General features: G+C 57.6%; 1 protein-coding gene across 1 annotated transcript; it reads left to right on the top strand.

Annotated features, from left to right (window-relative positions):
- Positions 1-467: 467 nt before the first annotated feature.
- On the top strand, positions 468-12,064 carry LIX1L (limb and CNS expressed 1 like). The gene is made up of 6 exons (XM_064475306.1): positions 468-829; positions 7,484-7,647; positions 8,703-8,843; positions 9,566-9,661; positions 11,303-11,380; positions 11,556-12,064. The coding sequence occupies exons 1-6, from the start codon at positions 511-513 to the stop codon at positions 11,796-11,798; spliced, it is 1,041 nt and encodes a 346-aa protein (XP_064331376.1). The 5' UTR covers positions 468-510; the 3' UTR covers positions 11,799-12,064.
- Positions 12,065-13,147: the final 1,083 nt, after the last annotated feature.

The following is a 13,147-nucleotide window of genomic DNA, read 5'->3' as shown; positions in this document are numbered from 1 at the left end:
AAACAGATGCCGCGAATGGGCAATTACAACGGTCTCCGCCCCTAAATCTGTATCTGAGCCCTTGACTGGCTAATTTTTCTATATCCCGCCCCTACTCCTAACCAATAAGAACGTGATTACAATGCCTTTGATTCGTTCCTTCCTCTGTCATTACAATGAGCCCTAGACATCTATTCCCTAATTCCCGCCCCCTCGCCATGTCCCTCACTTGTGACTGGGGTAAGGAGAGCGCGATCCGCCCCCTCTCTACGCCCTACAAGCGAGGCCTGATTGGCCGCTCCCCGGCTCGTCCCCGCCTACCTTCCCGCTCATCCGCCCTGCCATTGGCGCGCTGCCGCTCTCCCCGCCTCCCCCCCTCCGCCCCGCCCCGCGGTCTCCTCCGTGCCGCCGTTGGCCAGCTCCCACTGCCGTCCCGCCCCCTCCCTGAGGCGATCCCCACGCCCATTGGGCCCCCGGGCGGTGAGTGACAGCGGCGGGGCGGCGGGGCTCTCCCGGAGCGGGCGGCGGGCGATGGAGTCGGTGCGGGCGCAGCGGCTGCAGCCCGGCGTGGGGACGCTCCGCTCCCTCCGCCCCGGCGTCACCGGCGCCCCCGCCGCCGCCTCGGCCCCGCCGCCGCCCGCCGCCCCGCCGCCCGCCGCCGCGCCGCCGCCCGGGCTGGGGCTGGGGCTGGGGCTGCCGCCGCCGCCGCCGCCGCTGGGGCTGCAGGGACCCGCCGCCCCGCCGCCGCCCCCGCCGCCGCCCCCCGGTGCCGGGCCGCCCGCCGTGCTGCGGGAGGCGGTGGAGGCGGTGGTGAGGAGCTTCGCCAAGCACACGCAGGGCTACGGCCGCGGTGAGCCGGGGGCTCCGGGGGGAGCGGGCTGGGGGCGAGGCACCCGGGGGGACACCCTCTGCCCTTCCCGCCCCCTCCCAGCTCGAGCCGGTTTTTCCCTTAATCTTACCCCCAATCGCCCCCCCCGGGACTGGGAACCCCCTCCCCGCCCCCCCCCTCCCCGGGACCGGGATCGTCCCCCCCCCCCCGGACTGGGATCATCCCCCTGCCGGGACCGGGATCATCGCGCCCCCCCCCAACCGGGACTGGGATCGTTCCCTGCTCTCCAGGACTGGGATCATCCCCCCACCCTTCCCGGGGCTGGGATTGTTCCCTGCTCCCCAGGACTGGGATCCGCCCCCCCCCTTCCAGGGGCTGGGATCATCCTCCCACCCCCAGGCTGGGATCATCCTCCCACCTGGGACTGGGATCACACACCCCCCAGGACTGGGATCATCCCCCCCCCCCGGACTGGGATCACACACCCCCCCGGACTGGGATCACACACCCCCCCGGACTGGGATCACACACCCCCCCGGACTGGGATCGCACCCCCCCCAGGACTGGGATCACCCCCCCAGGACTGGGATCACCCCCCTGGCAGCCTGTGCCTCCGGGGCTGGGGCTCTTCCTCACCCACCCCTTGTCCCCTCCCTCACTGCAGGGTCCGGGATCTCCTCGGGGTGTTCCAGCCCCCTCTTTCCCTCCCAGCCTTGCATCTGGGGCTCTCCCGCCCCAGCCCTCCTCCCCCGGGATTTGCTCTCCCCGGGATTCCCGTGCTAACCCCTTTTCCTTGGTCCCTGCAACCCTTCTGTCTTCTCCAGCGTAAGCTTTAAGGCACGGACCTCTCCTCCTTGCCCGAATGTGCACCGCAGCCTTGCTGGGAGAGGCCCCGCATCCCTTTTCTCCCCGCCACTGAGTTTTGGGCACCCTTTTCCCTGCAGGTCTATGAATTCGAGAAAAGAAGAGAGTCGGGAGCCTCTTCCCATGGCTGCGTGCGGGTGTTCCCCGTCCCAGCGGCGTTCAGCTGGTGGTTTCCCCACGCCCTGGGCTCGGAGGGTGACCGAGGAGGCATCCCTGACTTGTCGTTAGGTTAAACGTCGGTAATAAGCGTTTTTGTGCCGTTTGTGGAGGCTTTTCTGGCGTCTGCCGCTGTCTCACCCCTCGTGCCTGGGATGTGCCAGCCCTGCAGGGTGAGCTCGTGTGACGTGGGTGACGTTCAAGGCGAGCGTGGGGAGGGCAGGAGGGTCCCTGCTCTGTTCCGATCGCTCTGGGGCTGCTCGTGCCAAAAATGAGAAAGCGAGTAAAGGAAAAGTGAGTAAAATAAAACCGCTGAGCCCGTGGTTTCTCTGGGCCTGCCTTTTCCCCAAGGAGCCGTGTGGTTTCAGGGGTCAGGCTTGAGAAACCTTCACGGGTCTCCTCTTCTTAGAAAGCTCTGCGGCCTCTGAACCGCAAACTTTTGGTTTTAGGGAACAACCGTTTCCCGGTACCTCATCGGACCTGGCTTTTCTGCTGTTGTAAATTAGGGAAGGGAGGCGAGGTGTGGGTAGGCGAGTCCCTAGGTGTTGGCAAAGGCAGGCGTCGACGATTCCCTAGCTTGTGGTTTAAAGCTGAGGAGGTTTCCTGCGTGTGCTGTGCCTGGAACGGTTAAACGTACGATAAAGTGAGAGAAAGTGGAGCTGGTTTTTTTAGATCTTTATTATGTTTTTAAGAAGGAGGATCCTTCTTGTGCCATAGGGATTTAGTCCTCTGCACGTGATGCCTTTACTTCCATTTGATGTCAGGACAAAAAAAAAAAAAGCTCATTTCTTTCAACGAAGGCAGCGGCGAGGAAAGCTCCGCCGGGCGACTCTTGGCCCTTCCCGGGATCCCCCGCCGTCCTGTGCTCTGCGCGGCCACACCTCGTCGATGAAAAACCCCGTGGCTGGGAGGAGAAATGGGCTCCGCTGGTGCTGGAAGAGGCTGTTGGGGAGGTGTTAAGTACTGCCGCCGCGCTCCAAGTATTGCATCGGAGGCGCCCGGTGGCGCGAGAGCCCCCGGAGGAGGCTCCAATCTGGGTTTCCGCTCCTTTTTGTTTAAAAAAAGGGGTGTGGGGGGGGACCACAAGTAGAGAAGCAAGAAAAAAGGTTAAAGCGCATATTTTACTGGCCCCGTGATGGAAAGAATCTTCCACCCCACCCGAAAGGAGACGTTTTGCAACTATTTTGAGTTCCCGGCTTCTTCCGGTTACGGCAGAGGCGGTCGTAGGCTTCCAAGTGGTGAGCGCTTGGCAGTCGGCGCCACCGGCGCGCGGAGGGACCGCCGCTCGTCTGGCTGCGGCGGAGCTCGACACCATGTGGAATCACTTACCCTCCTGTATTTAACATGCGAGTCAGACGTGCTGTCGTATACGCAGCGCCGGGATACGGGGTTACGCTCCAGAGCAATAAACAGATACGACTGATGGTCGGAGCAGGCTCTGCTTTGCGTCTCCCGGCTTCCCTTCGTCTTCCCTTGGAGTGGCAAATCCAAAGGATAAGCCTCTGGCGGGAGCCGCCCCGCGTGGGTTAAGCCCCGCTTTGTAAAGCTGCGGGTCTCCCCTACGCAGGTGGGTGGCAAAGATTTTTCTAGAAGATGAGCGTTTCCAGGTCCTGCCCTCAGAAATGCAAATGAACGGATCAAAAAAGGTATCGACCGACGGTGATAGTAGGAGTTCGGTGTTGTGAGCTGCTGGAGAGATTTGTTCTACGTACAGGCACTTAAAATAGCTTTCTTAACACGTACAGTTTCCCATTAAACACGACCTCATGGGCGGTGCAAAGCATACGTCACTTCTTCAGCGTCTTTACCTGCGTTCAGACCACCCAGTCGTCGTTCTCTCCCCTGCCCGACGCCGCGCTGTGTGCCGTGCTCCGCACCGGGTGAAAATCAGGGTGCAGAAGGCGCTCTCGAGAGCCGCCCTCTCGCGAACGTGAGGCGTAACGGGATTTAGGATGCTTTCTGTCCGTGCAAGCAAGCTTCACGCCTCCCGCTCCTTTCCCCCGCGTCGCTTTTTTGTGGTTTCATGGCAGGAGGGGGCGTTGAATGAGCTGGGCTGAAAATCGTCGCTCCGGAGGAAACTCCGACGAAGGCTTCCCTTTGGATGCAGCGCGCCGCGGTGCTCGGCCAACGTTTGTCCGCCGAACATGACGCGCGCAGCTGGAGCAAGAGGGCAGATGGGCAGATCTCTTTCATAGCGACGGCGTTTGCTTTCCAGCCCTATAAAAGCGCATTGTCCTGCAGCATTTGTAGCATTTAAATTAGATATTTTACCCTCTTGTCTCCTAAAACCGCCCTGCCTGCGGCAGCTGGAAGCATTGAATCCAGTCTGGGGAGAAAAGCTCTTTTGGATGCTTCTCAGCTGCCTGACCTAGTGCTCCAGTCGCTAACGAAGCAGCCAGCCGGTGTCTGGCACAGAGGAACCCTTGTCTTGGGCTGGAAACACAAATCCCTGCCCGTTGCCTGTTGCACGGCGTTTCCTCGATGACCTGCTCTTAACGCCAGCTTCTCGGAACTTCGCTAATTAAACCAAACTAGAATTTATGTGAATTTTCAGAGTAATTCCCTGTGTCGTGAGAATTTGCGTTGCCTGACGTAGCTCAGCTTTCGTGCAGTTTCTTGTGTGGCCGCCGCTGCGAAGCCTCAGTTGCCCCGTGCCAAATGGTCCCTGAAGCCGTTATTGAATCGGGCATTGTCTCCCCAAATCCCTCGGGGATTATGTGCGTGGCTTACGCTGCCCCTGGGAAGGGAATCTGCCCGGGTGGGTGGGAATTCTGTCTGGGTGTTGGTGCGCTGGAGAGCTGGCAGGGAACCCTGTATTGTTTGTACGGCTTTTTGCTAGTCTTCAGTGGAAAATTGCCCCCGTCTTGCATGTTTCGTAAAGAAAGAAAACCCCAAATTAAACTTGAAAATAATCCGAAGCGACTGCTTTGTGAACAAATGCCCTGAAAAGCCCGTGCTTGAAAGAGGAGGGAGATGCTTAGCGAGGAACTACTGTGCTAGCCATTCCTTGCCTGGCTTCGGAAGCAATAAAGCAAAGTAAAAGGCTCAAGCTCGCCGTCCTGTTCCCCGGGGGTCTGTGCTGGGTCCAGTCCTGTTTAATATATTCATCAGTGACCCGGACGATGGGGCAGAGTGTGCCCTCAGCAAGTTCGCTGACGATCCCGAGCTGGGAGGAGCGGCGGATACGCCAGCGAGGGCTGGGCGGGCTGGGGAGCTGGGCCCCGGGGAGCCTCAGGGAATTCAGCAAGAGCAAGTGCCAGGTCCTGCCCCTGGGGAGGAACAGCCCCCCGCACCAGCACAGGCTGGGGGGGACCTGCTGGAGGGCGGCTCTGCTGAGAGGCCCTGGGGGTGCTGGGGGGCAGCGAGGGGACCCTGAGCCAGCACCGGGCCCCTGGGGCCAAGGGAGCCAGCGGTGTCCTGGGGGGCATGGAAAGGCGTGTGGCCAGCAGGGCGAGGGGGGTTCTCCTCCCCCTCTGCTCTGCCCCAGTGAGGCCACATCTGGGGGGCTGCGTCCAGTTCTGGGCCCCCCAGTTCAAGAAGGGCAGGGAACTGCTGGGGAGAGGCCAGCGGGAGCTACGGAGATGGTCAGGGACTGGAGCATCTCCCTTGTGAGGAAAGGCTGAGAGACCTGGGCTTGTTCAGCCTGGAGAAGAGAAGGCTGAGGGGGGATCTCATCAATGCCTATAAATATCTGAGGGGTGGGTGTCAGGGGGATGGGGCCGGGCTCTTTCCAGCGGTGCCCAACGCCAGGCCAAGGGGCCACGGGCACAAGCTGGAACGCGGGAAGCTCCCCCTGAACATGAGGACAAACCCCTTCCCTGTGCGGGTGCCAGAGCAGGGGCACAGGCTGCCCAGAGAGGCTGTGGGGTCCCTTCCCTGGAGACATTCACCCCCCGCCTGGACGCGGCCCTGTGCCCCTGCTCTGGGGGTGCCTGCTCCAGCAGGGGTGGGACGGGGTGAGCTCCAGGGGTCCCTGCCAGCCCCGCCACTCTGGGAGTCTGGGAGTCTGGGCTCCTGCGAGCCGCCTGGCTGCAGAGCCAGAATGGTACAGCGCTGAGTGGGCAACCGAAAAGCCACGCGGTGCTGGCTCGTGATGGGCTCGGCATCTCGCCCCTCGCGTGGCCTCGAATTCGCCTCCCTCACCCTGGGGGAGCCGGAGAACAGCGGCCTCGTCTTGCTCGGTGCTCTGCTTTGGCGCTTGCCGTGTCGTGCACAGCTCCTCACAGGAGAGCTTGCCTGGGGGTTTGCGGGTATTTTTCCTCATTTCACTTAAAAAAAGAACTCTGGGGGAGCGTCCTTTTAATAGCTCTTGCCTTGGTGAGCATTAGTCTTTCGCAGATCGCCTTGCTTCGGAGCGGTTGCTGAGATTACAAAGGTTCAGAGAAGGAGTGCTGAGGAAGAGCTGAGGGCTGGCTTTTCCTGCAGCTACCTGTCAAACCCTTCAGCGCAGAAAGAAGCTTAGAGCAAATTCGATGGGACTCGGAGCGTTACACACTATGAGGGTCATTTTCCTCGCCCAAACCTTGCCGAAGGAAAGGGTGGGTAATCAAAGGAAGTCCCTGCGGCACTGGGGATTCAAAAACGAGGAGAGAGACCGGGCAGCTGGCTCGTTGTTACAGCAAACACCTCTGGTCCTTGCATTGTGTTAAAATAAGAATTTCATCTTGAGGATTTGGGCTACGAGGTGATTGCCGCGAGGGCTGTGCGGGGGGCTGGCTGTGCGCAGCGTGGGCTGGCTGCTGGCTCGTTACAGCGGGGTAAGTCTAGGAAATCTGGTGCTCTGGAAGAGGTGCCTGCTTAAAAATTGCTTCTCCTGAAAAGCCTGTTATTCCCAAAGTCAATGAGGGCTAACGTTTTAGCTCTGGTTTCCTATCCGGGACGGAAAAACCACTTACCATAACAAAGCCAACCCTGGTCTCGGCATGTGATTCACCGTTTGGTTGTAGCCCCTCCCGTCCCGAACGGCGTGAAGGAGATTCTCCCCCTCTGTGCTGTTAGAGGCGGTCGGATGCTCCCGCCCAGCTTACAGGGAGTTCTGCCAGAAGGCCTCGGCCGGGCAGCTGTATGCCTCAGGTGGCTCTTGTGTCCCCGTCGTGTTGTTTCCAGCTAGGTACGTGCTGTTCGGCACAAAGGCAGGTGCTTTCTGCAGGTCGGACGGTGCACGCGCAGGTCAGCTGCTTTATTTTTATCTTAAATGTAAGCATGTCAATATTGAGGACCGGCTGAGGCAGGTGAGCAAAGCTGCTGAGCCTGTTGACGGCAGAAGGAAGGGAAAACGCCTCCCTGCCCTGCTGCTCTGCAGCCTTTTCCGAGTCCTCTTCTGGAAGCTTTGCCCTCCGTTTGTTGGAACGAGAAGAGCTTTTCCACAGGGAGCTTTGTTTTATCGCTCGGTGCTTCTCCTTACGTTCCTCTCGCTGGGAGAGGCGTGTTTGTGTTGACATCGCGCGCCTACGGCTTCCCTTAAAGCCGACGGGTTTTAATACGAGGCGTAACTGAGCTCCCCAGCCGAGCCCTGCCTGCGCGGGTGGGAATACGCCGACGTTGACGCCGCTCCGTTTCTGGATGCGGCCGCTCCTGCTGCTGGTACCTGAGGAAACCAGCGTCCCGGGCTCTTGTTCTCCGTGTCTGAAGTTGATTCTATTTCTGTTCCCTCAGTGAACGTCGTGGAGGCCCTTCAGGAGTTCTGGCAGATGAAGCAGTCGCGCGGAGCCGATCTGAAGAACGGAGCTCTCGTGGTGTACGAGATGGTCCCTTCCAACAGCCCCCCTTACGTCTGCTACGTCACCCTGCCGGGAGGGAGCTGCTTCGGCAGTTTCCAGGTACGATGGCTTGGCTGGAGGCTGGCCCTGCGCCGCGGCTCGCCCTCCAGAGGCGTCTAACTTGGGCGCCCCAGCAGAATTAGCGCTCAAATACCTTCCTGCGCTGGGCGCAGCCTTAACGATTCTCCCGCTGATTTGAAGCGTGAGAATGACATGGGTCCGACTGAACCCTCTTTAATTTCAAGCTGGCTCTTAATGTTCCTGATTGCCTGTAAAACCCTCCCCGACTTCAATCCGGGAAGGTTTGGCTGTAAATTTTACTTTGCTGTGTGTGCCTTATTCTCATGTGTGACCGCCTTGGGCCTTAGCGCTACTGAGGTAAGATCTGTGGTATCGGAGAAAACAGGTAGGTTGGCTGCTTTTCGTACTTGGCTCTCCTTCCCAGGGTCAAGCAGAGGGATGGATCTACAGGATGCGGCTCGGGCAAACTGGTGGGGTAATATTTCCTTGCAGGGGCTCTGGATTTGCCCGGAGCCTCTTCTCAAGATACCAAAAGACTCTAGAAATCAAATCAGAACGTTGGATAGATAGTTTCTCCCCTCTTTTCTGTTTAAAAGGAAAACATCCAACCCAAATACCTCACCCGAAAGGGTAAGGTCCAAAAATCACAACAGGCCCCGACTGCATTTCGGATTCCTTTGCTGCAGTGGCTTCAGGCAGTTACTCTCTAGTCTCGGCTTGAAGAACGTGTCCAAAAGAAACAGCTCGAGCAGCTGCGGGGTCTGCCCGTCCCGCAGCGCCGTCCTTGTGCTTACGGGCCGTTGGGTTACGTTTGGGTTGTCAGCTCACCGGTTTTGTCAACGGTCTCGTTGGTGGCGCTTCCCGATGCGGGTACCATGTGCTGAGTTCAGCCGCCTGCCTAATTTCTTGTGTTTAGCGTGGTTGGGATAGCTGTGGTTTAAAACTAGCTCCTAATGATTTCAGGATGTCTGAGAGCACGGCTTTCCAAAACTACACAACACTGCCACCTAATTCCCGTTCTGCCTGTCGGGGGGGAGAAGGGAACTCGGTCACCTCGCCGTCTTTCTGTCCTGATGGTGTTTGTCTCTCCCCAGTTCTGTCCGACCAAGGCCGAAGCCCGAAGGAGCGCTGCGAAGATTGCGCTGATGAACTCGGTGTTTAATGAGCATCCCTCCCGGAGGATCACGGATGAGTTCATTGAGAAGAGTGTTTCGGAGGCCCTGGCATCTTTCAACGTAAGGCTTTTCCGTGCCCGGTGGCTGCCGTTGAGGGGGACGGGTTAATGGGGAAAAACCTCAAATCACGGGAAGGGTTTTCTTTACATCTGGAGCTCTTTATGGCAGGTTTTTTTCTGAGTATTAAATCTTTAACGATAGCTCTAATTCTTCCCCTCCTGCTCCGCCCTGCCCCCAGCCTCCCGCTCTTCTCCGGTTTGATTGTGCCGCCCTCGGATCAGGATAATACGACCGAGATGTTGATTCACGTGGCCCTCTGCGAGCGGGCTGTCACACCGACTAGCTTGCTTTAAACCAAACGTTTTCCAGAAACTTTCGGTTTCCAGGGGCGGGAGCTTTGCATTCTTCTTTTACTGCTCTAATTATACCTTACCCTGGAGGGAATTCTTGCCGTGCAGTCACAAGGCAGTACCCAGAGTATTGTAAGAACCTTGAAAATGGTCATAACGGGCTGCAGACAGGATCCCGTTTCAAGCGGCAGTGTCAAAAGCCGCGCGGGCTTTGTTACTCCGTGAGAGCTGTGGTGAACAATGCAAGTATTTGGGGCTGAATGAGACGGGTAAGCGCGGCTGCCAGCGCAGGGCTGTCCTCCTTAATCCGACCGGAATTACTGAAAAACAGGAGCTCCCTGAAGTGGAGATGATGTAGCAGAAGTGGCGGGTACCAGGCGAGCCCTGCTCGGTCAAGAATCGCAGCTCTTGTGCGTGAAATGTCTCTTGCAGGGCAACCGAGAGGAGGCTGATAATCCCAACACCGGGATCGGTGCTTTCCGCTTCATGCTGGAGTCCAACAAGGGAAAGTCAATGCTGGAATTCCAGGTACCGTCCGTAAATCGGCGACGCGGTTCGTGGGGTGGTGGGGTTGATCTTCTGGCTACGCCTGCAGCGCTTCACGTTCAGCTTAAAAGCGGGGCCTTCCTCTTAGGACTCAGCTCGGGAGTTGTGGTGCTTTCGGGTCCTCGGATCCAGCCGTTTCAGTGACGTAGTGTTTAGGTAAGCGGTGCGGGAGGTTCCGGACGATACCTCCGGGCACTGTAACTCACGGCACGAAGCGAGCCGTTTCACGTGTGCTTTTTACCCTCTCCCTGTAAAATGGGAGAGATCTCGCTGCCCTGAGGAAAGCCGGTCAAGTTCTGTCATCCAAAGGCATTTTGATTGTGGAATTAGGAGCCTTTACTGTCGTTACATGCCCTCAAACCACGAGCAGTCCTCATGCCCTACCGAAATAGGCTCAGTCTGTCCCTCGTTACGACAAAACATCTGTGAAACGAGAACTCCAAACATGCTGAGGGAAACTGCTAGAACACTTATCAGTCTGGGTAATGGAGCGGAAGGAGTCTGTGCAGAGCAGGGGACTGAGAACCGAGATTCTCCTGGGCTTTATTCCAGCCTTTCTGAGCAGACCGCTCCTACGAGCGGAGCGGAGCAGAGCAGAGCAGCCAGGTACACGAGGCCGTTCAGAGCACGCCGAGTTCCGCGGGTGGCTGGGCAGCCTTTGAGCACGCTCCTCCCCGGCAAGCAGGACGGCTGTCCCCGCACGTACAGGCACGTTCTTACGACAGTGCTTTGAGACTCGTGAACCCTTTTAATTTAAACTCGGGCTTCAGAAGTAACTCGAAATGATTCCTGTGCAGCCGAGCTGACTGTAAGTGCACCAACTGGAACTGGATTTCTGGAAGAGGAGGAATTAGGCCGTGACTCTGCTCCAGCCAGCGAAGCGGGGTTTGGATGCGTCTCAAAGTAGGCGCCTTAAGTCTGTCGTGCCGCTGTATTTGGGGTTCTTTGCTGTAGGCGAACTTTTCCCGAAGCTGACTTCTTGCCTGGCTCGTTGCCCTTGAATGGAAACGCTCGGGAGGCGGAAGACAGAAGTGTTTATATTAATGGGCCTGTTTTCAGAGCGGGACTCTCTTGTGTACATTCCCCGGGCTGTGTTTGTGTTTGGGGAGCCTAACAAGTTTACGAAGCAGAATTTGTGTGGCCTTGAGAGAGAAATGTTTGCTTGGAAAACATTGGGTTGTCACCTGCTCTGGCGGGTGGTTTAGCTCAGAGGGCGCGAGATCTTGCTCGCAGAACCCTCAAATCCCCGGGGCGGAGTGAAGCACCCGCGTCTTTGTCTCCTCTGTAATCTCTAATCCACTCTGGCTCTTGTGTCTGGCGGGGGGAGCCGGGCTTTGCCCTTGTGTCCCGGCTCCTAGGACGGCGGCAGTGCCTTCCACCTCCCCCGCTTCTGTGGTTTTCCTTGTCTTTTTGATAAATTGTGTCTCATAACACTGGAAATCTTTTGTATCTGGGCTCCGGAGTTGCAAACCTACTCCGTGATCCTTGCAAAGGACCGGGCGCGATGTTGCAAAGTCCTTCTCGGCTTCTTGTTCCCGTAGCTAGAAACTAGCTCGACTGCTCGTAGCGCTGAGCCCCGGTCCCCGCGTTTGCTCGCCGCCTGACCGCCTCTTGCCGTTGCAGGAGCTGATGACCGTCTTCCAGCTGTTGCATTGGAACGGCAGCCTCAAAGCCATGCGAGAGAGGCAGTGCTCGCGGCAGGTGAGTCCGGCCTCCGGCTGTCCCGAGCGCTTGTACTCTGGGTGCGTCAGGGTCGCAACAACCCTCTCCTTAAGCTCCCTTAGCCGGCGGGGAAGCCGGGCGCCGCGCAGCGACGGGCGTCCCGCGTCGTGGCTTGTCCTCCCTAAGCTCCCCCGCGTGTCTCCGTTACCACCAGGAGGTCCTGGCTCACTACTCCCACCGCGCTCTGGACGACGACATACGGAACCAGATGGCCATGGACTGGGTGAACAGGGAGCAGAACAGCCCGGGGGCCCTTTCCAGAGAGCTGGCTTCGACGGAGAGGGAGCTGGACGAAGCCCGCCTGGCTGGGAAGGAGCTGCGTTTCCATAAGGAGAAGAAAGACATCCTGATGCTGGCGGCTGGCCAGCTGGGGAGCATGCACTCCTCCAACTGCTAGACTCTGGCGTGCGAGTCGTTCCGCTCCCCCCAGGCCTGCTAACACCTCCACGCTGGCGGGATCCGTCCCGCGTCACGTAAAGCATGCAATGCCTCTTCCAGAGCCGTGGCCCGTTTGCACATTTTAAAGATTTTTTTTCTTTTTTTTTTTTTTAAAAAAGGGCAAAACTCCTGTACAGATTTTTAAACCTTCTCATGCTCGCTTCTAGCCCTACTCCTCGCCTCCTAGCCGCTAGAGAATTCCTCCTGTCACTTCTTTTTTTTTTTTTTTTTAAAAAAAACAGCATTAAAAATGCAGCCTTCCAGTATTAACGCCGAAGCCCCCGCCGCACGTTGGCACTATATAGTCGGCAGTGCTCCGGGAAATGTAGCACTCCTTCCAGAAAGCTTCCGCCCTTCGGAGCTGATGCATGCCGTGCAGACCTGCTTTTGTTTTCCCTTCTGCTTCTATAGTAGAGGGGGGTCCTACCAAAGCTCCCTCTTGATAAGCACACCTATTAAAAAAGCCAACAAAAGAGAACAACCAGCGCTCTCTGTAGCCCTACGATGCGAGCTGCCTGGGGGAGTACTCCCAAGCATGTAAAAGGGATTTAAAACTGGGATTTTGGTTTGGCCAGACTTAAAGCCGGGGGATCAGCCTACAGAACTCCGGTTCCAGGCTCAGGCAGGATTCGCAGTTACCCCTCCGGTCGTATCAGTTCCTGCTCCAGCTTTTTGTGCTGTAGGACGTTGTTCGTTCTCTAAATAATGCACCTAATTACAAACCACAAAGCCCTGCGGTGCTTAAGGGGTTGGATTTGGCAGTTTAATTAGTTGGGCACCAGACAGAGGCTCCCGCTCTGCTCCTTCCCGGTCCTCGGTGGGCTCTTGCGGTGTTTGGCCCGGTCCGGCAGGGCGGAGGTGCTGAAGCCCCGCACCAGGCACCAGCAGCCGGTTTATTTTGCTGGGAACGGGAGCCTCGGAGCTGTTTGCCTCCCCCAGCCGAGCCGGGGACGTGCGGATTGTTTGAAAATCTCACAAGACATGAGAGGTGGACACGCTGTTCTCTCCGGAGCAGCTTCCAAACCAAATGTCAGACTTGGCCTTTTCAAGGAAGGTTTAAAAAAGCCTTTCCAGAGTTTCACAACTCACTAGCAATAATGTGGAAAGTGCTCGGCTCTCCCTGAAGAGCCTTGTGAACACAAGTCTCTGTTAACCAGACCTGTCTTTAAGTCTCTGTTAACCAGACCTGTCTTTAAGTCTCTGTTAACCAGACCTGTCTTTAAGTTTTTGTTAACCAGACCTGTGTTTGAGTCTTTGTTAACCAGACTTGTCTTTAAGTCTCTGTTAACCAGACCTGTCTTTAAGTCT

This window comes from Phalacrocorax carbo, chromosome 28, assembly GCF_963921805.1.
Source record: "Phalacrocorax carbo chromosome 28, bPhaCar2.1, whole genome shotgun sequence".
Lineage (NCBI taxonomy): Eukaryota > Metazoa > Chordata > Aves > Suliformes > Phalacrocoracidae > Phalacrocorax > Phalacrocorax carbo.
Note: the sequence above shows the minus strand (reverse complement) of the source record. Positions and strands in the feature narration are given on the sequence as shown.

Coding starts and splice junctions, on each gene's coding strand:
- LIX1L (XM_064475306.1), top strand. CDS start 511: ATGGAGTCGGTGCGGGCGCAGCGGCTGCAGCCCGGCGTGGGGACGCTC. Junction 7,648..8,702: donor GCTGCTTCGGCAGTTTCCAG/GTACGATGGCTT, acceptor GTCTCTCCCCAG/TTCTGTCCGACCAAGGCCGA. Junction 8,844..9,565: donor AGGCCCTGGCATCTTTCAAC/GTAAGGCTTTTC, acceptor TGTCTCTTGCAG/GGCAACCGAGAGGAGGCTGA.